Genomic DNA, 26134 nt, shown 5'->3' with positions numbered 1-26134 from the left:
GGGAGGGGAGTGGGGACTAGTGGGTAGAGCGGGGGGGGGCCGCTGGGAGCCCGGACGCCTGGGTTTTCTCCCCGGTTCTGGGAGAGGAGTGGGGTCTAGTGGGTAGAGCAGGGGGGCCGCTGGGAGCCCGGACGCCTGGGTTCCATCCCCGGCTCTGGGAGGGGAGTGGGGACTAGTGGGTAGAGCGGGGGGGGCCGCTGGGAGCCCGGACGCCTGGGTTTTCTCCCCGGTTCTGGGAGGGGAGTGGGGTCTAGTGGGTAGAGCAGGGGGGCCGCTGGGAGCCCGGACGCCTGGTTTCCATCCCCGGCTCTGGGAGGGGAGTGGGGACTAGTGGGTAGAGCGGGGGGGGCCGCTGGGAGCCCGGACGCCTGGGTTTTCTCCCCGGTTCTGGGAGGGGAGTGGGGACTAGTGGGTAGAGCAGGGGGGGCCGCTGGGAGCCCGGACGCCTGGGTTCCATCCCCGGCTCTGGGAGGGGAGTGGGGACTAGTGGGTAGAGCGGGGGGGGGCCGCTGGGAGCCCGGACGCCTGGGTTCCATCCCTGGCTCTGGGAGGGGAGTGGGGACTAGTGGGTAGAGCGGGGGGGGCCGCTGGGAGCCCGGACGCCTGGGTTCCATCCCCGGCTCTGGGAGGGGAGTGGGGACTAGTGGGTAGAGCGGGAGGGGGGGGGGGCCGCTGGGAGCCCGGACGCCTGGGTTCCATCCCCGGCTCTGGGAGGGGAGTGGGGTCTAGTGGGTAGAGCGGGAGGGGGGGGGGCCGCTGGGAGCCCGGACGCCTGGGTTCCATCCCGCCCCTGACGGGTCGCGGGGCCCCACGCAGCCGCGGCCGCACTGGGCGAAGGAGCCCGGCCGCGCGGCGCCCCCGCCCGCACCCCGGCGGCGGCCGTACCTGCCCCCTCCCGCTCGGCGGCCCGGACGCTGCTGCTCCGGCTGCTTCCGGGACAGCCTGGCCCCCGCCCCCCACCTGCGCGAGGGGCGGGGACTCCTCGCCCCGCCCGCCCCCCTCACGTGACCCCGCCAGTTCGGCCGGCCGTTGGTACCGAGGCACCCAAACACTGTCATGCGCATGCGCCTGAGCTGAGAGCAGCCCCGCCCCCCCGCGACTGACCGAGGGCGGGGTCTGGTCACACCCCGCGGGGGAGGGGAGCCCCACCCTCTCGGGGCGTGGCAGCGTCAGGCCCCTCCCCCGAGACGCCCCTCCCCCATCTGGTGTGGCAGCCCTGCCCCCCCCGCAAGAGACCCCCTCCCACCTCCCATGCAGGGGGCCTCTCTCCCCACCCCCCACAAGAGACCCCCCCCACACACACACACACACCCCCTCCCATGCAGGGGGCCTCTCTCCCCCACCCCCCCACAAGAGACCCCCCCCCACACACACACACACCCCCTCCCATGCAGGGGGCCTCTCTCCCCACCCCCCACAAGAGACCCCCCCCACACACACACACCCCTCCCATGCAGGGGGGCCTCTCTCCCCACCCCCCACAAGAGACCCACACACACACCCCTCCCATCCAGGGGGCCTCTCTCCCCACCCCCCACAAGAGACCCCCCCCACACACACACACCCCTCCCATGCAGGGGGCCTCTCTCCCCACCCCCCACAAGAGACCCCCCCCCCCACACACACACACACACCCCTCCCATGCAGGGGGCCTCTCTCCCCACCCCCCACAAGAGACCCCCCACACACACACACACACCCCTCCCATCCAGGGGGCCTCTCTCCCCACCCCCCACAAGAGACCCACACACACACACACACCCCTCCCATCCAGGGGGCCTCTCTCCCCACCCCCCACAAGAGACCCCCCCACACACACACACACCCTCCCATGCAGGGGGCCTCTCTCCCCCACCCCCCACAAGAGACCCCCACACACACCCCTCCCATGCAGGGGGGCTCTCTCCCCACCCCCCACAAGAGACCCCCCCACACACACACACACACCCCCCTCCCATGCAGGGGGCCTCTCTCCCCGCAAGAGACCCCCACCTCTCAAACCCCTGCAGGAGACCCCCTCCCCCACACTGGGGCTCTCTCCCCACCCAGCCCACTATGCTCTGGGGGAGACACCCCAAGAAGGTGCCCCCCACACCCAGCCCCGGGGGGAACAGGGCTCGCACCGGCGGCTCCACCCACAGCGGACGCCCCCCCCCAGCAGTGCAGCTCGGTAGAGCCACGTCACGCCCTGGACGGCGCACGTCTGTCACGCCGCCGAACACGCGTGGAGGCTGGGGCTGCTCGACAGGCACTGCGCCTGGGCCCCCCGGCCTCTGTGCCCCTCTTCCCCTGCCCTCACCTCCCAGCCACGCTCAGAGGGAAGCCTGGTGCCCAGTCAGAGCAGGCAAGGCCACCCTTCACCCCGAGACACACATCTCCTTCCCCCCACACCCACCAGCACAGGGCTCAGCGCAGCAGTCCCCAGCGAACATGGCAGGAGTTTTCTTTCCCACGGAGCATTACCAGCAGCTAATCTAACACCTCCGCCTCACGGAGTCCGGCTGCTGCTGCCTGGAATCCAGCCTTGCCACAGCCTGGCCTGAATGGCCCTGGTCCCCACAGCCACCATCTTACCCATAGCACGGCACGAGGGGCAGCGAGACCAGCCCAGGAAGCCCCCGATCAATCGCCAAAGCCAGGCGGACACAAGCTGGATGGCACATGGGCGAGGATCTCAGCCATTACGCAGCAAGGTCCTGCCTCATCACAGCATGCCATGGGCTCAAAGACACGCCAGCTTTGCAGGGCTGTGGGCGCTGTTCCAAAGGGGCACTGGGGAAAGGAGATAGCCCTGCGCTCAGGGAGAGCAGGAAGGGGGAATTCAGGCATGAGGGATGCCATGTATTCTTTTGGGGATTTTCCCCATTTGTGGGGAGGGGGGAAGAAAGGCATTATACAGATAACGCCATACGCTTCTGAGAGGGGGGGCCACAGATGTGTGTGATAGGGAGGTTCCAGCCCACGTAGCCAAGGCCTGTAAAGGTCTCAGGGGAACAGAAAGCGCTAAGGCTGTTTGCTACCCTTGAGTATTAGCAGGAGGAGGAAGGCAGGACCCTTGGAAAAAGGCTCCAGAGGGATAATCCCCACCAGGGCTCCAAGCCCCCACATTGGGGATTGCATCCTCTAATCACCCCTTAAGTCTTCCTGCTGGCAACCCCACAGGCCCTCAACACCCTGCAGCAAAGGGACTGCATGCTTACCTTTCCCCCAGCACTGCTTCTTCCACAGGCTCCACCTGCAGGAACTGATTTAGCAGCTGGGCTGGCTGCAGAGTCTGCTTTTAAGGGGAGCCAGCTGGGGCACGCTGGCTGTGGGGGAGACAGCGCTCCCTGGGGGAAGGGAGGGCAGTGCTGTGGCGGGAGCCCAATGGGAAAGGTGGATGTTGTTTGGTGTAGCTTAATTTGCCATTCCTAATAAATGGGAGTCTGAAGAAAAAGTATCTCTGTAAAAAGTATACAGTCAGCTCTTCCTGGCCAGTCCTTCACAACCACAGAGCTCATTGCCAGCCATTAAACTGACAAGCAACCCTCCTAGCATAGCCTCAAAGGGGCAGGTCTGTAAGTGTCATCAGCCCCATTACACAGAGCAGCAAACTGAGGCACAGAAAGGGGAAATGACTTGCCCAAGCCTAGAGCCAGAACTAAAGCTCAAGCATTCGTAGGTCACAGTGCTGGACTCTGCCACTTAGGCCAGGCCAGCAACCTCTGAGAGCTGCACCATGTTCTACAGTACCAGCCCAGCACACTGTGGTGTCCCAGCTGCAGGAGTCTGGCCCATCACCGGTGTGTACTGTAGCAGCTTTAATAAGGGTCAAATGGGGAATATTTAAAGATCAAATCTCCTTTTCAAAGAGCAGTGTCTGTTCATCACAGTATTCTTGTCAGCAAGTTAAGGAAGTATGGGCTGGATGAATGCACTATAAGGTGGATAGAAAGCTGGCTAGATTGTCGGGCTCAACGGGTAGTGATCAATGGCTCCATGTCTAGTTGGCAGCCGGTGTCAAGTGGAGTGCCCCAGGGGTTGGTCCTGGGGCCGGTTTTGTTCAATATCTTCATAAATGATCTGGAGGATGGTGTGGATTGCACTCTCAGCAAATTTGCGGATGATACTAAACTGGGAGGAGTGGTAGATACGCTGGAGGGGAGGGATAGGATACAGAAGGACCTAGACAAATTGGAGGATTGGGCCAAAAGAAATCTGATGAGGTTCAATAAGGATAAGTGCAGGGTCCTGCACTTAGGATGGAAGAATCCAATGCACCGCTACAGACTAGGGACCGAATGGCTAGGCAGCAGTTCTGCGGAAAAGGACCTAGGGGTGACAGTGGACAAGAAGCTGGATATGAGTCAGCAGTGTGCCCTTGTTGCCAAGAAGGCCAATGGCATTTTGGGATGTATAAGTAGGGGCATAGCGAGCAGATCGAGGGACGTGATCGTTCCCCTCTATTCGACATTGGTGAGGCCTCATCTGGAGTACTGTGTCCAGTTTTGGGCCCCACACTTCAAGAAGGATGTGGATAAATTGGAGAGAGTCCAGCGAAGGGCAACAAAAATGATTAGGGGACTGGAACACATGAGTTATGAGGAGAGGCTGAGGGAGCTGGGATTGTTTAGCCTGCAGAAGAGAAGAATGAGGGGGGATTTGATAGCTGCTTTCAACTACCTGAAAGGGGGTTCCAAAGAGGATGGCTCTAGACTGTTCTCAATGGTAGCAGATGACAGAACGAGGAGTAATGGTCTCAAGTTGCAGTGGGGGAGGTTTAGATTGGATATTAGGAAAAACTTTTTCACTAAGAGGGTGGTGAAACACTGGAATGCGTTACCTAGGGAGGTGGTAGAATCTCCTTCCTTAGAGGTTTTTAAGGTCAGGCTTGACAAAGCCCTGGCTGGGATGATTTAACTGGGAATTGGTCCTGCTTCGAGCAGGGGGTTGGACTAGATGACCTTCTGGGGTCCCTTCCAACCCTGATATTCTATGATTCTATGATTCATTTGTCATCTTGAGGTTTGCTTGCGAGTGAGCGAGCTCTGCAAAGCAGGGTGGTGACTGGGAGGTGAGAAAGATCTGCTACGAAGGGCACTGAGCCAGTGGGAGCCATGCAGCCCTCAGAGAACGACCTGGGAGGTTGGGTCACTGGTTAAGGGAAAGAACATGTCCTCTTGAGGGAGGTTGACCCTGTGGTTAAGCCACAGGACTGGGAGTCAGGAGACCTGAGTTCCCAGCTCAGCCCCAAGCCAGTCACTTTCCCCTCTGTCCCCCGCCCTCTGCCGCTGTGGAATATGGCCTCCCACACGGCGAACTAGGAGGCTGCCCTGGTTAACATTAGTGAGGCAGACTGCGCTCCGTGGATGGCAAGTGCTGTGGCAAGGCAAAGGGTTATTCTGGTGTTATGAGATCATCACTCCATACATTAATAAATAAACTGGTGTGACTGTGTCTCCAGCATCTGGCTTTGCACATGAAAGCCTCTGCCCCGTATCACAGGTGCCAGGAGGATGGCTGTCCCAGCAGTCAACAGCCTGGAGCCCTATGTGTTCAGGGATACAGGCTGGCCTGGCTGTTTGAGGCAGTGCCCTGAGTTGCCCAGTGAAGCCATTCTCCTCTCCATCCTGTCCAGCTGCTTGAAGGGGGAATCTTCTCCCAGATCCTGGAGAAGGGAAATTAGGCTGGACCCCGAGTCACAGCGTCCATGCAGCTCTGCAGGTGCCTTCAGAGCACTGGGCACCGGGCAGTTGTCTGGGCCTAGGGCTGGCCCTGGCATAACACCACAAAGTCATTCGTTGCTGTGCCCGTTAGTAGACGAGGCTGATAGCACCAGACGCGCAAAGCCTCCACAGCGATCCAAAGCCACCTGTGGGAAGCGCTGCCACGCCACCCATGTTAGAGGGCTAGAACGGAGAAGGAAGCAGTTTCCGGTATCCAGGAGAATCTAAACCCGCTTAGGAGAAATATAATTTATTCATCTAGCAGTAGCAAGTTCTCCCTAGGGCTGCTGGCCCCAAATCTCTCCTTCTTCCCTATCACTTCCCTGCCAGCCCAATGTAAATCAAACTTCCCATTTCCTCCCCGCTCTACATCAGCATGTTCCCCTGCTGCGTCCCAGACTGCCTCTCCCATCTGCCTTTCTCACTATGCCAGGCTGACTGAGTCGCACGTCAGATGTGGTGTGGAGGTCAGTCTAACCCAGGTACCGGCGAAGATCGATTATCTGTGCCTCGGGGTTTGGGTGCCCAACTCAAGGCCTGGTTTTATACAGCGCTGAGCACCCTCTCTCTGAAAATCAGGCCCTTTTAAGGAATCTCAATTTGGATCCCCCAAGTCACTTCAAAATCTTGGCCGTGACATGTGGTGTCCACCCAGATTCCACCCACCAGAGCACCCGCAGCCCCTCGCTGAGATGCTCCTAACACTCGCTGTCCCCTTCGCAGCAGCCAGCTCCCTGTGAGCACGCTCCCTGACTGCATGTGCACGGCCAGGCCTTCAGTGCTGTGAGAGAAAGGGAGAGACGGCACCAGTGCCGCCTGTGAGCCTCCAGACGGACAAGCGGCTGAACGGAACACGGGGTGCATTAAGCAGTGGGCTCCATCCTGACGGGGCATTACTGGCTAGTAACCTGCAGATTACATGTAATGTTGTGTTCCGGTTTCCCCATCACTGACTCTTGGTGAACTTTGCTATCCCAACTAAATCGGTTCCTGCTGACCGCTTCCTGGCCAGCCCTGCAGCATAGAGAACAGCGGCTTGGCTTCGCTGTGTATTGGGACAGAGGATGGAGGTAAGGGACAGCTCGAACTCACCAGCTGCAAGAAGATGCTCCTTTGCTAGCTCCCATTTCTTGCCATCAGTTTGTTTGGGTCTTGAGCAACTCCTGAGCGGGAGGATGGGAGGAAGAAGAGAGAAATCCCAACTGCATTGGTCATCCTGCCTGGTCCAGCACCGCAGGAGCGACAGGGCTGGGAAATACTGCAATAAACCGGGGATGCACAGAAGCCTCGTTACAAATAGGTGAGAGAAATGCATCTGTGCCACCTGCTGGAGAAACCTAGACAGCCTTCCCCTCGCTGCACAGAGGAGACTTCCCCTCTCCCCACAAATAGGCTCCAGACCCACACTGGAGATGGAGGAACACCGGTCACGTTATCGTCTGCCCCACTGTTGGGAGGTTAACGGACGCATTCTTCTGAGAAGGGCAAAGATCCACGTCCTCTGCAAGGCTCCAAAATGCAGGGTGACCCCGATAAGAAGATGATAGCTAGTATGATGATGAATGCCTAGGATTTGTATTCCCATAGCACCTAGGAGCCCCAGGTATGGACCAGACCCCCACTGTGCACGATGGTTTACAAATATAGAACAAAAGGACAGTCCCTGCCCAAAAGAGCTTACATGGAAGGATAAGACAAGAGACAACAGTTGAGTACAGAGCGACCTGGGGGGGAGCACGAGGAAACCCTGAGCCGACATTGTCAGCCGGGCAGGCAGTGATCTGAGCACACCAGCAGCCAAGCCAGCCTCCAGCTTCCTGTAAGCTCCGCAGCAAAGGGGAGTTTTTGGGGGGGTTGAGGTAGGATAATGAGGTACTTTTGCAGATGTTTATGGGGTGCTCCTCCCAAGTATGAGGGGCAGCACAGGAGAAAGCACAAAGAGGCTTGTCTGAAAATGTAACAAGGGTGATGGAGGCTGCAGGAGCTGGGTAAAACCTTGTTAAGGGCTGAGTTAAAGCCTCATTCAAACGGATGTGTGAATATGCCCTTCATTTCAAAGAGTTGGGAGAGAGAGTTAAGGGGCCTGTCCTGGAGCGTGGGGGAGTCCAGGCCCTGCACCCCTCTTCCTGGGATTCACTGAGACTCTCAGCCAGCCAGTAAAACAGAAGGTTTATTGGACAACAGGAACACAGTCCAAAACAGAGCTTGTGGGTACAACCAGGACCCCTCAGTCAAGTCCTTCTGGGGGAGCAGGGAGCTTAGACCCCAGCCCTGGGGTTCCCTGTGTTCCTCCACCCTGCCCCAAACTGAAACTAAACCCCCGCAGCAGGCTCCCTTCTCAGCCTCTGTTCACATTCCTGGGCAGAGGTGTCACCTCCCCGTCCCCCTCCTGGCTCAGGTGACAGGCTCTCAGGTCTCCCATCCCCAGGGCACATTCCCAGGTCAACACTCCCCCCTCCCTGCTGCGTCACATCATCACAGGGCCACACCTAACACAGGGCCTTTTTGAGTCTGTCCAGAAAATAGCACCATGCGGACAGGGGACTCCACTGGGTAGTGTGACCAGGGGCGCTGGGACGGGGGGGCCAGGGGGCGATGGTCCCATCACTTTTTACCGACCATAAGGACAAGTGATGTGGGGCACAGAGAAGCGAGGGGGGACGGGGTTTTGGGGGAAGGGGCAATGCGAGGGCAGGGGCTCAGGGGGAAGGGGTGTAGGGTAACCAGACAGCAAGTATGAAAAATCGGGACAGGGTGGGGGGTAATAGGAGCCTATATAAGAAAAAGCCCCAAATATCGGGACTTCCCTATAAAATCGGGACATCTGGTCACTCTAAAGGGGCGGCACGGGGGCAGAGGGTTGGGGGGCAAGGGCAATGTGGGGGGCGGGGCCAAGGTTTGAGCGCCAGTGGCCCTCGCACTTTTAGGGCGCGTCCGTCACGCCTGATTTTGACCAGGTGTGTGCATGAGTGAACACACAGAAATGGAGACCAGGCAAGAATGGGGGAGAGGCAGAAAGCAAGAATGCTGAGCAGCAGACTGTGAGCACAGCGTGACCTTGGAAAAAGCTAGGGAGAAACTGCTCCTTTTGTTCTTGCTTCCTTCTGCATTCAGAGAAGCAGAACTTTGCATATTCCTTGTTAAGAAACAAGACTGCATTGAAGAAAATACCAGACTTCACCAATTTCTACTTCCAACTGGAACATCCCGGCCTGGGGCCCTGAACGTTGAGTAGCCACTTAGGTTGAAAAGGGGACAAAATAAATAGATCTGATTCCTTCTTCCAGGTTTCCAAGTGCTTTTTGCCTTTTTGTTTGTCTTCCAGAGTGCAAACTCCCTGGGGGGGGCCACTTTGTTGGCATTTGTGCAACAGTATATCCTCAGTTCCCTCCCGTATATGTCCACAGGCTACTTGGGAATACATCCCTGAAGCTTGCGCCCGAGTTATTTCAGAACTAGCCCTTGGATGTAGCCAGTTAGTTCATTTGCTCATCCAGTTCCCATTGTGTTATTTAGGGTTATGGTCAACTCCTATGCAATAGGCTCGTAGGCCACAGGAGCAAAGTATTTAAGGTTTCTCGATGACGTGGAAGCCCAGAGCCCTCCACCTTCTGGTCACTGGTGGAAATCCAGCCCAAGCACTTTGCAAACGCAGTAATTCTCACAGTCCTGTGATGCAGGTGTCATGGAGTGTGGGGGAGTCCGGGGCCTGCACCCCTCTTCCTGGGATTCACTGTGACTCTCAGCCACCCAGTAACACAGAAGGTTTATTGGACAACAGGAACACAGTCTAAAACAGAGCTTGTGGGTACAACCAGGACGCCTCAGTCAAGTCCTTCTGGGGGGCAGGGAGCTTAGACCCCAGCCCTGGGGTTCCCTGCGTTCCACCACCCAGCACCAAACTGAAACCAAACCACCCCCCCCAGCAGGCTCTCTCCTGCAGCCTTTGTCCAGTTTCCCGGGCAGAGGTGTTACCTCTCCCTCCCCATCCTGGCTCAGGTTACAGGCTCTCAGGTCTCTCATCCCCAGTGAAACTCCCCTGCCACATTCCCAGGTCAACACTCCCCCCTCCCTGCTGCCTCACAGCAGGCTGGTCAGAATCATCACTCCCACTGTGCAGATGGGGAATTTGAGGCAGAAATGGAGGCAGGGACTTGCCCAAGGCCACAGATCAAGTCTATAAGAGAGCCAGAAAAAGAAGTAATGAACTCTACTAGTTGTCCTTTGCTCCAGCTAAGGGGTACCCTGGGTCCGAGCCCTGTACTCCTTCCAGACGCTTCTCACTGAGTGATGAGTGTGTTGGGGACACTGGGCATGGCCACTCTAATCTCCCTGTACCTTCTTTAAAGCTTCAAATAAACTTTTCTGCTTCTCCACCCCGTTGTAATTATTAAGTAACGCATACTGGGCAACAAACCCCCTGCTGTTGCTCGCCTCTGGCACTGGGTGCCGGCAACAAGTGGTTAAGCATCAGGTTTGCCTTAAACTCCCTGGTCGCAGATACATTCAGTTCCATGCGCATTCCTGTGTGAACTCTCTGAGGTGAGGGCTCTATGTGGCTATTAAAAATCCCCTGGGATTCATTCCGGAGTTCTTGGCCAAAATATCCCTTCCCCTCCCCAGCTGTGCCAATCACCCACCTGGCTGCAGTGCTCCAGCGCCGAGGTGGCTGCATTTCCATAGGGGAGGGATTCCTGGCCATCTCCAGACCCACCCAGGGAGGGATGATTGCTCTAGAAGGGACACGATGCTCTGGAGCCCGGGCAGCGTTCTAAAACAGCTTGTTACACGTCAGTTCTAGAATGCTGCCTCCAGAACACTCATCCTTCTCCCATCTCTGTGGAAACATCTCCCTCTAGACAGCAGCGAGGAGCCCGTGGCCTTGCCCTGCACCACCGAGCCCTCGGGGCCCAAATTGAAAGATGGGGAGGGCAACGAGCTAGAAGAACCCAGTGCTTTGAGTTTCTCCTGTGTCCTTCACCCTCATGGGGAGCTAATGGTCATATTTGGACTCTGGTTCCTGTGGCATTCCCTCCAGCCCCAGTGCAATCACCGTCCCCACACCCACTCCAGCAGGATCGCTCTGCTGCCCTTTCTTTCGCGAGCCTGGGTGGAGCCAAGAATGCCCATTGGGCGCCATGAAAAGCTGCGCTAAGCGAGAGGCCGACAGGAAGACTTTCATGGAACAGGTGCGGGAGAGCAAGGAGAATGGCTACCTCCTCTCCTCCAGGAAGATTGGCTCTGGGGCCTTCTCCAAAGTCTACCTGGGCTACGCCACGCAAGAGAAGCTAAGACAGAACTACAAGCTGGCTGCAGACCTTCGGAGCAAGCGGCACTCCATGGTGAGGACAGCAGGGCCTGGAGGCACAAGTCTCACTCAGACTCCTTGGCTGGGAAAGCCTAAGGGGAGACGCCAGCGAACCAGCGGGAAAAGGAGCTCAGTCACTGAGGGTACAACACCCCTGGGGGCTCTGCAGGATAAGGCACCTCTCCAGTCCTGCTCTCAGCTCAGAGGTGCAGTGAGTTTGGGGGCTCTCATCCTAGCCCTCCTAGGCACTGATCCATGGGATGTGACCAGCCCGTCTGGTTGCCCAGGAGAATCCCGGGTCCTGGATAGCAAGGAGTGCTGTGCTCCTGGAGGGTGGGCTATTGGCAGGGGCATGCAGGGGGCCAGCCCCTGGGAAGCTGGGGCTATAACTTACACACCAAGCCGGCTGGGTGGTGGCTGGCATGTGTCCAGATAGTTCTGTCTGTTTCTTAGGCTCAAAGGAGCCAAAGGGAGTCTGGTGCCTGGAATGGCAGCTGGGAGACTGCGTCCCCTGGATGCCCTGGGCAAATCCCAGCCCCACATATCAGCTCTCTGAGCTGGGCCGAGTCCCACGTCCTGTCCCAAGCCCTGTCCCTTGCTGCGCTGGCCGTGCTGGTGGGGGGTGGTGTTGGCGAGCCTCATGCTCCCTGGTCAGGATTTTACCCTGGATGGGTTGTTCTCTTTCTGTGCAGAATGTTGTCAGTGGGATTGTTACTAAGCACTCGTGGTGGGGTTCGCTGTTGTTCCCCGGCCATGTCTCTGGCTGTAGTTGTATTTCTGAATTCCCACTTTGTCCCACTCGTTTGCTCAGATTCACCTGAGGGTTTTCTAGGCTGCTAATGATTTGCCTTTATCTCCCAAGCCTTTTCTGCTGTTTGCCCCCAGCCAGCACCTAGCGCACTGGGGTCCCGGTCCGTGACTAGGGCTGCTGGGTCAGACCCAGAACAGTAAAGAACAGCCACTTCTGGCTGCTTTCAGGGATCCTCTATAACCTGGCCCCATTTCTGGTTTCTTTAGACTTAACCCCCGCCTTTCTGGGTTGATTGGTTCTTGCCCTGTCTCTCCTCACGGGTTGGGTAAAGCAGGCGGGTGACAGACGGGCCCTGGCAGCTACTGAGGGTTTCTGGGGGGTGCTGAGCTTCCTACAAGGCCAGTGAAGAACTCAGATGGGCAGAGGATGCACATAGACACTCATTCCCAAGTGATGTGCCCAAGCGACACCCAAACAGCCCCCTGCCCCACCTTCACTTGGGTTTCCCAGACTCGCCTGCCCCTGCTGGCTCAGGCGGACGATATTTCACTCCACACGGTGCCATACATCTGATCACCCCCACCAGTCCTTTCCCCACCTGGCCTCCCTCCAGCCTGCTCCTCTGCTGGGCCCGCCAGCGTCTCCTTCAGGCCAACACTGGACTGGCACAGAAGGAGCCGCTCTCTCTCCAAGGGCCAGGAGGGCTCAACGTCAGCAAAACTAACAGGAGCTTCCCAGTCTCCTGCGTGCAGCTCAGCAGCCGCCCTCTCCTCTCTCAGGTGGCCATAAAGATCATATCCACAGCCAAAGCCCCCTTGGAATATTCCAGAAAATTCCTCCCGAGAGAAATCTACTCCCTTAATGCAACCTACAAGCACATCAATGTGGTGAGTCCCAGCTGCTTCCCCCTTCCCCACCCTGGCTACCTCGGCCTTTTGTTGTGCCTACCAGAGCGGTGTCAATAGGGCACCCAAACTGCACTGGGCGAAGGCCACACTCCAGGGATGCTCATGGGCTTTCCTTCGGAGGGGCAGCCTGCAGAGATTGCAGCGATTCTGAGTCTCAAGCAGGCAAAGCCCAGCACAGATTAGGGGGGTTAGACACACCGTTCCTAGGGGAATAAATTGTAGAGCTGTGTCTCCTAACCCCCTTGTCAGGCTTGGAAATCTCAGCCTAGGGGCTCAGCCACTGCGTCTCGTCTTCTCCCAGCTCCTCTAAGGTTTTGGGGCCGCCCTTAAAGCACCAGCCCAGGCAATGCTTCCTCCACGGGTACCCTGGGGCCTCGCGCCTCCCAGCTCCTTGCAGGAGACCTGGGTCTGGTTCCGAGGCCTGGGCTGTCGCTAAGCAAGCCTGCCTGGCTGCCTAGGAGCCAGGGCCGTATGCTGCCCTGCTGGAGACCCGGGTGCCCTTCCCCGACCCAGCCTCCTGTCCTGGGCTGACAGCAACCCCTCTGGACGGGACTGGGATTGTCTGGCCTCCAGGGAATCTGGTCCCGTCCACCTCGGCCATCACGTTGGCCTGGGGACATTGGTGCCCCGGAGAGACGCTGCCCCACGCCGCTGGAGGGGCTCTCTGTCCAGGAACGGGCGCGTCTCTCATTGCCCTGGGGCCATTGGTGCCCCCGGAGAGACGCTGCCCCACGCCGCTGGAGGAGGGGCTCTCTGTCCAGGAACGGGCGCGTCTCTCATTGCCCTGGGGCCATTGGTGCCCCCGGAGAGACGCTGCCCCACGCCGCTGGAGGAGGGGCTCTCTGTCCAGGAACGGGCGCGTCTCTCATTGCCCTGGGGCCATTGGTGCCCCAGAGAGACGCTGCCCCACGCCGCTGGAGGGGCTCTCTGTCCAGGAACGGGCGCGTCTCTCATTGCCCTGGGGCCATTGGTGCCCCGGAGAGACGCTGCCCCACGCCGCTGGAGGGGCTCTCTGTCCAGGAACGGGCGCGTCTCTCATTGCCCTGGGGCCATTGGTGCCCCCGAGAGACGCTGCCCCACGCCACTGGAGGGGCTCTCTGTCCAGGAACGGGCGCGTCTCTCATTGCCCTGGGGCCTCGGCAGATCCAGCTCTACGAGATGTACCGGACCAGCAGGCGCACCTACCTAGTGCTGGAGCTGGCCTCCCGGGGCGACCTGCTGGAGCACATCAACGCCGCCTCTGACCGCAGGGAGTGCCCCGGGCTGGAGGAGGAGGAGGTGCGAAGGCTCTTCCGCCAGATCGTCAGCGCCGTGGCGCACTGCCACAACGTGGGCATCGTGCACAGGTGGGAGGGGCTGCTGGGGCCCGTGCCATCACTCCAGCACGGGGAGCCCAAACCCGCAGGGGCCCTGCCAAAGGCTGCGGCAGCAGCTTGACCGGGCAACGCCTGGTGTTCATCACCACCCGCCCGCATCTGGAGAACCCAGGAGTCCCAGCGCTCACCCCCCTGCGCCGGCCTCTGGACACGCCCTGTCCCATATGGCTGGTGTGCTGTGGGGTGGGGAGGGGGGGAAGACCTGCAGAGCTCCATCCAGCTGGTGCCCCAGGGTCGAGGGCGGGCTAGCTCCTGAGCCCCAGCCTTGTCAGGCTCAGCGTTACTGTCCCAAGGCTGGGGCTGGGGCTGCCATCGCCACTCCAGCACGAACATCTTTAAAAACCCAGAGACTGTAAGAGCTGCTGGGCAGGGGCCCTGGCCAGCTCACGGCCCCACCAGGTCCCTGCCTGCCCCCGCCCAGGGGAGCCTCGGCAGGTGTGAAGCTGCCATGGTCAGTTTCACACCATATGCCCCCTCCCAGCATGGGGGGCACACTGGGAGTGGGGGGCCAGACCAAGCGCAAGAGGGGGCAGGCCTGGAGCCCGCAGTGCTTCACCCGGTGAAGCAGCCCCTCTGGGACCACTGCAGCCAGTGTAACTTAGTTCAGCCCTTAGGCTGCTCTACAGTATGGTTAGGGCCATTGAATCCCCCGCTGGCCGCAGGATCAGGGCTGATAGAGCCGCCTTCCTGCTGTGCACGCTTAGCATGGCTGGTACCTGGCCCCAGCAGCCTATTGCCAGGGATATACATGTGTGGAGGTGTGCGTGGGACAGGGGATCCCAGTGACCCCGCTGCTCCTGCTTTGTGTTCCCTGCAGAGACCTGAAATGTGAGAATATCCTGCTGGATGAGCGAGGCTTCATTAAGCTGACAGGTGAGTGCGGCCCATTCCCAGCGGCAGGAATTGTTTCCCTTCAGCCAGCCCTGGCTAGGGGTGCGGGAGCCGCTCAGCGCTCCATGCTGGGAAGCTCAGCCTGGGCGCAAGGGAAGAGGAGCCATTGCATTTAGGTTACTTTTGCCTGCGGTGACTTTGCTTGTGACACCGGGCGGAGCCCAGCTCCAAACGGGAAGCCAGCTTCCATTCAGCTCCTCCCTGCCGAGGTTTCACCCGGCTCTTTCTCCCTCCGTTCAGCGTGTCTCCTTTGTGCATTTGCCAGCTCTCAGAGCAGAGCCAGCATCACTCTTCGTGTTGAGTCAGCCACTCTCCCACCACAACAGGGAGAGACAAACAGGGAAGAACTAGGACCTTGTGGCAAAGCCACAGAAATCAGCTGGGGACTGCGGGGAACCTCAGACTGCTTTGAACTCAGGGTCTTAACCAATTAGATTTCAGGTTTCACAGGCAAAAAGGCCCCTCAGATCATCTAGCTTTGTGTAACAAAGGCAAGAGACCCTCCCCTCGTGATCCCCGAATCCAGCCTATAGCTTCTGTGGGAGCTAGAGCAATCTTCCGAGTCTAACTAAGTAATGGCAAACCCACCATGATCCAATGGTTAATATCATCACGGTGCACCTCATTTCTAGTCTGAATGTGTCGCTTCATCTTCTAGCCATTAAACCGTGGCCTGCCTCTGTCTGTGAGATTAAAGAGATGTCTGCTCTCAGACATCTCTTCCGCTCATAGAAACCCACAGGCTGTACTCAAGTCACCTCCTAACCGTCTCGGGGATGAACTCGCTAGACTGAGCTCCTTCATGCTCTCACTCTAAGGCCGGTTTTCCAGCCCTCGACTCATCCTTGTAGCTCTTCTCCAAACCCTTCCCCATTTGTCAAAGTCTGTGTTCAAGTGAGCGTCCAGGGATGGGCTCACTCATGCTGTCCGCAGAGGCAACTCCCCTCCCTGCTCCCAGTCCCCCTTCTCCTGCTCAGCCATCCGAGGACCACGTTCCCTCTCTCAGATACAGCATTGGACTGGGACTGGGTCCCCTAAGTCCTATTCACTGCCACTGCCTTCCAGGACACAGCCCCCATCCCACAAGTGTGACCTACGTTCTTTCTTCCTAGGTGTGCGACCTGGCATTTGGGGGTGTGAAACACAAGTTGTTCAGTGACCATTGACAGCCTCCCTTTAATGTTCATTTAATGGTCACATGGCCCATCAGCCCCCACCCCACAAAGACTCAGCCAAGTAACCCCCAGCTTGAGTAACCCCCTGAGCTGTGGGGTCCACTGGGAACCGGCCCTACCTGCGTCAATGCAGTATCAGCATTTAGTGCAGAGAAGCGGCCACATCAGTGCATTTTGCCCTGGGGCGGCATGGCCCCGGGTCTTGTGTTTCTTTGGCAGGGAGGTCCAGAGTCTAGGTCCATCTCTGGGGAAGGCTCTGTTTCCTACACTCATGTGCCTCCCCCGCTCACCTGGCAGTTTCATGGCTCCATTGGACTGTAAGGCATGGTCTCCCTCAAGGGGAATCCAGGCTCCAGGCCCAGTCAGCTCCTGGACTCCCCTCCAAGACCACCTCTGAGGGTGCACGCTGGCAACAGCTGCAGTCATGGTTCTGTGATGTGCCACTGGGAACGGGACTGAACTCATTCCACCTGGGCCACTGAGCGGCCATCAGACAGCAGGGCCTTTTCCTCACTGCCAGTCTGGGCTGGGTTCCAGACAGGTACCGAGAGGTGAAAGGCTCTGGTGCCCAGGAGCAATCCCTCGAGTCACCTGCTCCTCTGGGTGCAGCTTTACCGGGTGACTCTGAAATCAATGCAAGTTAGGTTTCAGAGTAACAGCCGTGTTAGTCTGTGTTCGCAAAAAGAAAAGGAGTACTTGTGGCACCTTAGAGACTAACCAATTTATCTGAGCATGAGCTTTCGTGAGCTGCAGCTCACTTCATCGGATGTATACTGTGGAAACTGCAGAAGATCCACTTTATGCATCCGATGAAGTGAGCTGTAGCTCACGAAAGCTCATGCTCAAATAAATTGGTTAGTCTCTAAGGTGCCACAAGTCCTCCTTTTCTCAATGCAAGTTAGGGGCCTAAATACCTTTGAGGATCTGGGCCTAAGAAAGGGGGGGGTGGAAGGCCGGGGGTGGGGGGAAGGCTTATTGTCCTTCGGCTGGATTCAAATCAGCCATTAGGTCACTGCCGAAACTGAGTTTGGGGGCCTGATCCCTACACCTCCTACCACACTGGCTAATGTGAATCAGCCACTTCCCCCAGAGCCCCAAGCCTGGACAGCCCAGGCTGGACATGGGCAGAGCTGTGTGAGAGCCCTGGACTGCGGGGTCAGACTGCTGGCCTGGTCGGTTGGCGGACGGTGGAGAGAGAGGAATGCCACGGCCCCCTCGGTTCCCATACAGCCCCCATCGCTCCAGGGGCCATGCCACGGAGCACTGAGCAGGCATCTCACCGGTGGGTCGTTGCATTACAGATTTTGGGTTTGCCAACCGCTACTCCTTGAAGAATTCCCTGATGAGCACGTTCTGCGGCTCTGTGGCCTACACGGCCCCCGAAATCCTCATGAGCAAGAAGTACAACGGAGAGCTGGCTGACCTGTGGAGCCTGTGAGCGCCACGTCCCCTGCGGGGAGGGACATGGCCTGCGGGAACTCCGGCCTGGAGGGAGCAGGGAGAGGAGTCAGTCACTTCCTGGCACTGCGAGTACCACGAGGGAGGGGCGGGGTGGAGCCGGCTGCACCGTGGGGTCCGTTAGCACTGTGTAGTGGGGGACGAGGGGGCTGCCCGCAGGGGGGTGAGAGCACCAGGGGCCCCGCTGGCCAACACCCTGGGGTCTGAACCGGGGGAGCTGCTGGAAGGCTCCGTAGCCAGGGCCGTGCCAGCTGCTGTTCTCTGCGGATGGGCGCAGACGGGCCCAAGCCACGCTCACCGGTACGCTACGGGGAGGGCAGCGCAGGCTGCCCCGTGAGGACCGGCTGCTGGGAGCTGCCGTGGGCCATGCAGCCCACGCCCTGTCCCTGGGGAGGCTGGGCCTGGTGTCCTGACCCCCAGCCTCCTCCCGCAGCGGTGTGATCCTGTACGCCATGGTGACCGGGAAGCTGCCCTTCAAAGAGCGCCAGCCTCACAAGATGATCCACATGATAAAACAGGGCCTCTGCTTCCGGCAGCCCGTCTCCCCAGGTAACCCCCGCGCCTGCCCCCGGAGAGCCGCAAGCCCTGCTGCCCCCGCGCGGGGTCCCCGAGCAGCCGGGCGGGGAAGGGGACGAGAGCAGCGTGGCGGCCAAGCGTCAGGCTTTGTGGAGAATCAGCCAGAGCCGGGGCAAGGAACGGGCCGAGCCCCCCTTTGCCCCACGGCGCCTGCTTTGCACTGAGGAGCGAGGGCCGCCCCCCGCAAGCCCTGCCCCAGGCCGACTCCAGCCCCACCGGCCTGGAGAGCAGGGAGGGAAAAGCCAGCCAGCGCGCGCGGGGTTGGCTGAGGGCCCACGGAGCCCAACACTCTGCAGAGGGCACCAGTGATCCTGCCCCACGCCGGCTGGGAGGCCGCCCTGCCAAGCCGCGGGGCAGGTCCGGCCGTCAGTCTTCAGCCCCTCTCTTTGCTGCCAGAGTGCCAGAACCTGATCCAAGGCCTGCTGCAGCTGAAGCCTGGGGCCCGGCTGGGCTTGCGGCAGGTGGCCACGCACTGCTGGATGCTGCCCGCCACCTCGGCCATCTTCCACCAGGCGCTGAACGCCACAGGCAGGCCCCCGGAGCTCGGCCCAGCCCTGGAGAAGCCGTCCGCCCAAGGTACGTGCGCGCCCAGCCCCAGCTCTGCCTTCAGGGCACCCCACAGCTGAGGGCCCGGGGGGAGCGCTGGGCTGAGCACAGCAGGGAGTGGCCTCGCCCGTGCCAGGTCTGGCTCTGGGACGAGCCAAGGAGCCCCAGGCCAGGAGTAGCTCCCCTTGGGGGCTCAGCCCCCACCTCCAGGAGCCAGCAGCACCCCAGCCCCACATCTGAACTGAGCACTGCTGCCCAGCGGTGTCCCTGCCCCAAAGAAAAGAGCTGCCCCCCTGAACAGCCCCTCAGCTAGAAGCACCAGGAGTACCCCGGTCACCCTTTCCCTGGGAACCCCGCAGGACCTCACCCCACCGCTGGGGGAACATGGCCCTGGCCCCCCTCCCTTGGGTACCCTGCAGGACCTTGCCCCCCAGCTGGGGAAACATGGCATCAGCCCCTCCCCTGGGCACCCCACGGCTGGGGGAACACAGCACCAGCCCCCAGTCCTCCCCGGGCACCCCACTGAACATAGCCCCACAGCTGGGGAAATGTGACACCAGCCCCCTTCCCCTCCCCTCCGCACCCCACCCCACCGGACCTCACCTAGCAGCCAGGGGAACATGGCACCAGCCCCCTATCCCTCCCCTTGGGCACCCCGCAGGACCTCGCCTGGCAGCTGGGGGAACGTGACACCAGCCCCCTGCCCCTCTGCACCCCGCAGGACCTTGCCCGGTAGCCTGGGGAATGTGACACCGGCCCCCTGCCCCTCTGCACCCTGCAGGACCTTGCCCGGTAGCCTGGGGAATGTGACAGTGGCCCTCCACAGGACATAGCCCCACGGCCAGGGAAACACAGCACCAGGCCCCATCCCTCCCTTGGGCACCCCACAGGACATAGCCCCACGTCCGGGGGAACATGGCACCAGCCCCTCTATCCCTGCCACTTCCTTTGCAGGTGAGAGCGGAGGCTCCGTCTCTGTCTCTTTGCTGCCAGACCTGGAGAGCTCGGCCAAGCTTCCCGAGGGAGCCGCCAAGGGAACCAAAGCCCCAGCAGGCCCTCGCGCCTCCTCTGCTCAGGACTCCTTCCCTGGCCGAGCCGAGATGGAAGCCAAGGCCCCCGAGCTGATCTCTGCCGGCTGCCTCCTTCAGCTGCCGTCGCCGTGCCAGGCTGAGCGCCCTCCCCGATTCTCCCTGTACCGGCCCTGCCTGCTCTCCAGCCTCCGGCCCTTCCACCACCTCCCCAACTTCCGCAAGCCCGGCTCAGCCACCTCGGCCAGCGCCTACGTAGCCAGCCGGCGGCTGGGCGAGAAGAGCCCCGCTGTGGCAGCAGCGGTGGGCAGCAGCTCCTCCAAGCCAGTCATCTCCCTCCACTCCATGTCCATGATCCGGAAGCCCCCGTCAGAGCCCATCACCAACTAGAGGGGGCCTCGCCCAGGGCCAGACCAGAGCCGCCACCGCTTGGCCCTACCCTGACAGAAACAAAGCCCGTAGGGACGGGTGCAGCACGCACTATTAAATGTTATTCAGTCGCGGGCTCTCAGCTGTCCCCCTCTGGGCTCCCTCTAGGCCCCGTACTCGGCAGCAGCCGGGTCCCAGCTTGCCCCAGACCCGTGTCCCACAGGCCTGACTCCTCGTTCCTCTATGCGCCCCTGCCTCTCCCCCAGGCCTCTCCTAGCCATGGCTACACACAGCCTCTCTCCTCCCATCCCCACCGGGGCCTTTCTTCTCCAGCCACCCTCCCCACCGGTCCCTCTCCGGGAGCCACAGGCTGGCACCCTCGGCACAGTCTGCGCAGGGAGCAGCTCAGGCCATATACACAGAGCAGAGGGGTGAGAACTTGGGGAGAGGAACCCAGCCACAGGGCCTGGACCCCTTGGTGATGGGCACCCTGGAACGGGACTCCGGGGGACTTGCTGCCGTGAAGGTGGTGCCGAGGAAAACACCCTGCTGGGGCAGAGGGAGGCGGCCCCAGAGGGAGGCGTGGGCCCTGCCAGCACCGAGACAGAAGCAGTGACGCACTAGGCCTCGCCAGTCTTATGGGGGGCTGGAGAGTCCTGCAGCTCCTCCCATTCACAGGCCAGACCACTGAGCCGGGGCCCACCCCTCCATACCCCCCCAAGCTCCACTTGAGGCTGGAGCGAGATGGGGTGGTTCATGTCCCCTTTACAGCCCCCCCAACCTCAGGGGCAGGCTCAAGGCAGCGCTGACTTCCAGCCAGCTGGCTGCAGGCCCCAGGGCCATGCCCGGACGCTGGGGGACACAGAGCCGCTGTGCTAGGTGTCACGGAGTGCAGGGGAGTCCGGGGCCTGCCCCCTCTTCCTGGGATTCACTGCGACTCTCAGCCACCCAGTAAAACGGAAGGTTTATTGGACAATAGGAACACAGTCCAAAACAGAGCTTGTGGGTACAACCAGGACCCCCCAGTCAAGTCCTTCTGTGGGGCAGGGAGCTTAGACCCCAGCCCTGGGGTTCCCCGCATTCCACCACCCAGCACCAAACTGAAACCAAACCACCCCCACCCCCCAAGCAGGCTCTCTCCTGCAGCCTTTGTCCAGTTTCCCGGGCAGAGGTGTTACCTCCCCCTCCCCCTCCTGGCTCAGGTGACAGGCTCTCAGGTCTCCCATCCCCAGCGAAACTCCCCTGCCACATTCCCAGGTCAACACTCCCCCCGCCCTGCTGCGTCACACCAGGGTCTTTCAGGCAGGAGACAACACACGTGGGGCAGTTAGGGTGTCCGGCCTCTCAAGTATATTTAACAGCTAAGAACAGGACCCAGCCCAAAGCCACTGTCCAGCTCCTGCCTCCCAGCGCCTGGCTCTGCCTCCCCATCCTCCCCTCATCTGGAATTAAATGCTGTTCCGTGGGCTCAGCGTCCATCTCCCCCTCGCTAGAGACACAGCCCGTGCCCAGGCAGGGCTGGAAGCAGCCTCCCAGAGGCTGTGTGGACACCGCTCAGCATGTGCACCTGCCCGTTCAGGATGGGGGGCTGGCACAAAGCTGGGTGCAGGCGAGAATCTCAGGCCACAGCCCAGGCAGCCGCCCGCCACCATTCCTCTGAGCCACGCTGATGGCAGGGGGCAGCCCCACAGCCGGGGAGCAGCATCACTTTGTGTGCGCACCACCACCTCCCACTGAGCCCCAGCCCTGCCCTGCCGAGCAGCCCCTCTTTGCCAGCATTGCTGCACTGTGCAAGGGGGAGCCCTGGCCCTCCCGAGCCTGGCTGAGACCCCCCCGATTCATCTTGCCTGGGTCAGGCAGTGGCAACTGATGTGGGCTGGAGCGAAGCAAGAAACCTCAAGGGAAGGAGCTCCCAGTCCCAGTCCCCTCTTGCTGCTCCAGAGCCACCAGGCTGAGCTGGGAGCTGCCGTCTCTACAGGGCTCGCAAGGGTGGCTGCATCCGGGTCCGTTTGGTCCGGCTGGACGTGGCTCCCACGACGGCTGGCAGGTCGCAGCCCTCAGCTGGGCAGAGTCCGAGCGGCCCCTGCTGCCGGGGCAGGGCAACCAGGTCAGCAAGTCACCTCGACAGCCCCTGGGAGCCCATCTGCGCCCCAGGCCCCTCACTCTGCATCTCCTGCTGCCTTTGCTGCCGCTCCTCCTCCCGATCCAGGCGCTGCAGTTGCTCCTCCACGTCCTCGGGGATCTTCACCTCCAGCAGGTTCTCCATTCCGGCCTCAGGCTCATCCCCAATCAGCACCTGCCCAGGGCACAGCATCAGGGCTTCAGAGGGGAAACAAGCCACTGCTCCCTACCCACACTGACCCCCCCTCTCCGCCGGGCAGAACTCACTGTGCAGTATGACTGCACCACCAGGCAGCAGCATCGAGCCCCTGCTTGTCTGCATTTGCCCGGCAGAGACCGGACCCCACCCTGGAGTTTAATAGAGGGGGAGCCCCCAAAGACCCCAACCTGGGTGGGACCCATTTGCCCAAGCCCCCTGCCCTCCAGATGCTGAGCCACATGGACACGATGGGCCTCTGCCCCTACCTGGATCAGCTTCTCGCAGGCAGCCAGGACATCGGGCTCCGTCTCCCACTGGTGGAGCTCCCGCACGACCAGGTAGGTGCCCTTCTCCTTCACCAGCTGCCGGCCGGCCTTGGTGGCTGTGAGCTGCGTGGGAAGCAAGCCAGGGGGAGGGGCCAGGCCACGGATCAGACCCAGCCACAGCCAGCGTGGGCAGCACAGGAGGAGCAGCATAGGCCAGGCCAGCCCCAGCTGTTTCAGAGGGAGGCCAGGCCCACCCTGTAGTGGGCAGTTGTGGGGAAGCCTCTTCCTAGCCCCATCAGAGAGTGGTCGGCTGCTGCCCTGCAAGAGCAGGGGTCCTAACCCTCCAGTGTAAGTGAGGCTGGGGATCCTCAGAGCAGGGAGGGGTTGCACAGATAGGGGGCAGCAGCAGGTGGGAGGGGGTGTGGGGGGCCCTGCTGCAGGAAAGGGGGCATCTGCAAAGCAACCCTCTCTGCCCCAGCCTCTTGTCCCCCCGCCCCGTGCTCCCCTCCCCCAGTGTTCTACAGCGACACAGGGAGGGACCCACCAGCAAGACTGCCTCCAGCAGCATCTTCCGGATGTCGGGGTCCTTCTCCCGCTGCTTGTCCTGCGGCAGGTACTGCAGGTCCACGGGCAGCCCTGGGGCAGAGCCAGGCAGGGGCGTTAGAACAGGACAGGGGATTTAACAGGGCACACGGATCTACAGGCTCCTGCCAGAAAATTGCAGCAACCCCCCCCTCCCCCCAGTCACTTTACCACCCCACAGCAGAGGGGAAATGAGAGCAGAAAACAACGAAATTCTTTGTTCCTGGCTGCACAACTCTGCCACTGCTAGACCCCCCGCCCAAATAGTAGTCCCCAGAGCCCCCCTCCCAGCATCCCCCCTCCTCACTTTCCATTTCCGCTTCAGGGAATTCCTCAGGGCCCGCCAACGGCAGCAGGAGAAAGGGGAGCAGGTCCACCTCAGCGCCTAGTAGCCACTCATGGTATTCTGGGAACAGACACAGGTTGGGATTAGAAGAGGGGGAAGAAATCACCAGGAGGTGGGGAGTAACAGGGGGGCTCTACAGTGAACCCACCAGACTGCCTGGCAAGAGCCAGACAGGAAACTTCATGGGCCACACGGGGGCGCTGGCGAGCAAAAGCACAAAACACCCCGCCAGTTCCTCTGGGGAGGGAAGGGACAGGCAAACCATGACTGGGGCCTGTTTGTGCTGGGGAGCCAGAGGCCAGGCCTGGGCACTGAAGCCAGAGGTCCACATGGTGGGGCAGAGCCCTGAACTCTAGGGCACAGGCTGGTTCAGGAACCAGCTGATACCAAGAAGTCCCCTCAGGGCTCGGCCGAGGCAACGAAGCCAGCAGGATCCCAGGAGCGAGGGACACTAAGTGCTCCCCCAAATGTAAAACACTTACTGTACTCGAAGCAGCAGTTCCTGAGCGTCCCAATCACCCCCCCTCGGCGGATGGCGGAGGCCTCGTACTGCGTGTAGGGCAGCAGCCGCTGCACCACGCACCTGGGCAGAGGAGGGGCTCTTGTCAGAGATGGGCCGGCACACGCTGGGCCCTGGCGCATGCATGCCCTGGGGCACTGCAGAGCTGCGGTAGCCACCTCAGTCCCAGGACATTAGAGAGACGAGGTGGGGGAGGGAATATCTTCAACTGGGCCAGCTTCTGCTGGGGAGAGAGCCCCGCTTTCGAGCTACCCAGAGCTTCTCGCCAGCAAAAGACACGACCTCCCTCCAACCTTGTCTCCATTACACCAATGGACTAACAGTCCGACCTGGGGCAGCCCTGACCCCACGATTCTCCCGCCCACCACCACGTTCCCAGCTCGCAGGCCAGCACCTACCTGGATCTGTCCAGCAGGAACTCCCGGGTCTCCGGCAGCTGACTCAGATTGGAGAGCAGGGGGCCCAGGTAGTGCAGGGCTGCCTTCTTGTTGTAGCCTTCGGTGCAGAACGCCTCCAGGACCTGGGCCAGCCCCAGCCCCTCCTCCTGCACGGCCCGGAAAACCTGGCGGCAGGTGGCCTCCTCCCGGGACAGGTTGGAGAGGAGGGTGCAGACCTGGTCGGCGAAGGCGTAGCCCGGGTCCAGCAGGCGATGCAGCAGCGCTGGCAGCCCCTTGGCCAGGGCCCCCGTGGGTGGCCGCAGCCACAGACAGGTTGATGAGCGAGTGGTAACTGTCCTTCACCACGGCCAAGGAGCGGTCGCCCGTCAGCAGCAGCAGAGCCTCCAGGAAATCCGGCCTGCCCGCCAGCAGCATCCGCCCCTCCACGCTGCCCGTCAGCCCCAGGATGTAGCCTGTGGCCTGGCCCTTTATATCAGGCCGGGTGTCCAGGTGGAGGAACCCCAGCAGCTCTCTGGCCTGCCCCTCGTCCATGCTGGGGCAGGAGGCCTGGAGGCACCACACCTGCAGACAGAGGGACCTGTCAGGTGGGTGTAAGGAGACCGTGGGCCCCTCATTAACACTCAGTGGGGGTTTTGGTTGCTAGCTCCCAGGGCCAGAGGAAAGGGGAAGGGTGGATGGGAAATCAGGACCCTGAGACTGACAGCCCCCAGGAACAACGGGGAGAGGCCAAAGCTTCAGGTCAGCCTGACTGACAGGGCGGGGCAGGCTGAGGAGGGGGTCAGGGGGTCCCCATCTTCCCTGTGAGCTGAAATTGCCTGGACCACAGCAGAGCAAGCCAGGGAAGGAGGGAGCAGGAGCCTGAGCTGGGCTGGGGAGCAGAGCGGGGCTAGCCAGAGAGAACCAGCCCAGGCAGCGGATCCGTGCTGGGAGCAGAGCCGGGCCGGCCAGAGGGGCCAGAAGCGCAGCCCAGGGAGCTGGAGGCAGAGCAGCGGCCGGGCTGGGGCTCGGGGCGGCCGGGCCGGGGCCGGGGCTCGGGGCGGCCGGGCCGGGGCCGGGGCTCGGGGCGGCCGGGCCGGGGCCGGGGCTCGGGGCGGCCGGGCCGGGGCCGGGGCTCGGGGCGGCCGGGCCGGGGCCCGGGGCTCGGGGGGGGCCGGGGCCGGGGCTCGGGGGGGCCGGGGCCGGGGCCGGGGCTCGGGGGGGGCCGGGGCCGGGGGGGGCCGGGGCTCGGGGCTCGGGGGGGCCGGGGCTCGGGGCTCGGGGGGCCGGGGCCGGGGCTCGGGGGGCCGGGGCTCGGGCTCGGGGGGGCCGGGGCTCGGGGCTCGGGGGGGGCCGGGGCTCGGGGCTCGGGGGGGCCGGGGCTCGGGGCTCGGGGGGGGCCGGGGCCGGGGGGCCGGGGCCGGGGCTCGGGGCTCGGGGGGGCCGGGCCGGGGCTCGGGGGGGCCGGGGCGGGGCTCGGGGCTCGGGGGGCCGGGGCGGGGCTCGGGGCTCGGGGGGGCCGGGGGCCGGGGGCTCGGGGGGGGCCGGGGCCGGGGCTCGGGGCTCGGGGGGGGCCGGGGCTCGGGGCGGCCGGGGCCGGGGCTCGGGGGGGCCGGGGACTCTGAGATAGCGCGT

General features: G+C 61.6%; 3 protein-coding genes across 8 annotated transcripts in view; 1 reads left to right on the top strand and 2 right to left on the bottom strand.

The window, feature by feature from the left end:
* MROH1 (maestro heat like repeat family member 1) overlaps positions 1-971 on the bottom strand; it is a 111614-nt gene extending 110643 nt beyond the window's left edge. For 5 of the 6 annotated variants that reach the window (XM_073329839.1, XM_073329843.1, XM_073329837.1 and 2 more), the window contains exon 1: positions 886-971. The gene's annotated coding sequence lies outside the window, so the exon portion shown is untranslated. The remainder of the gene's footprint in view (positions 1-885) is intronic. The other variant, XM_073329838.1, reaches the window with a different exon arrangement.
* Positions 972-10843: 9872 nt separating this feature from the next.
* On the top strand, positions 10844-20112 carry LOC140907957 (testis-specific serine/threonine-protein kinase 5-like). Its single transcript, XM_073335045.1, has 8 exons — positions 10844-11047; positions 12544-12651; positions 13816-14018; positions 14866-14921; positions 17416-17548; positions 18006-18121; positions 18545-18724; positions 19649-20112. The coding sequence occupies exons 1-8, from the start codon at positions 10844-10846 to the stop codon at positions 20110-20112; spliced, it is 1464 nt and encodes a 487-aa protein (XP_073191146.1).
* A 926-nt stretch (positions 20113-21038) lies between these two features.
* Positions 21039-25576, bottom strand: HGH1 (HGH1 homolog). Its single transcript, XM_073329836.1, is given in 7 exon segments — positions 21039-22387; positions 22678-22800; positions 23222-23313; positions 23567-23665; positions 24088-24188; positions 24524-24826; positions 24828-25576. Coding segments are annotated over 7 exon segments (1125 nt in total). The 5' UTR covers positions 25055-25576; the 3' UTR covers positions 21039-22207.
* Positions 25577-26134: the final 558 nt, after the last annotated feature.

The sequence above is a fragment of the Lepidochelys kempii genome, chromosome 2, assembly GCF_965140265.1.
Source record: "Lepidochelys kempii isolate rLepKem1 chromosome 2, rLepKem1.hap2, whole genome shotgun sequence".
NCBI classification, from domain to species: domain Eukaryota; kingdom Metazoa; phylum Chordata; order Testudines; family Cheloniidae; genus Lepidochelys; species Lepidochelys kempii.
This window is presented reverse-complemented; position numbering and strand designations above follow the sequence as displayed.

Bases quoted from the DNA above. Each gene is read 5' to 3' on its own strand.
- LOC140907957 (XM_073335045.1), top strand. From the start codon at position 10,844: ATGAAAAGCTGCGCTAAGCGAGAGGCCGACAGGAAGACTTTCATGGAA. The intron at 11,048-12,543 runs GTGAGGACAGCA...CTCCTCTCTCAG, and splicing joins GGAGCAAGCGGCACTCCATG to GTGGCCATAAAGATCATATC. The intron at 12,652-13,815 runs GTGAGTCCCAGC...GGGCCTCGGCAG, and splicing joins CCTACAAGCACATCAATGTG to ATCCAGCTCTACGAGATGTA.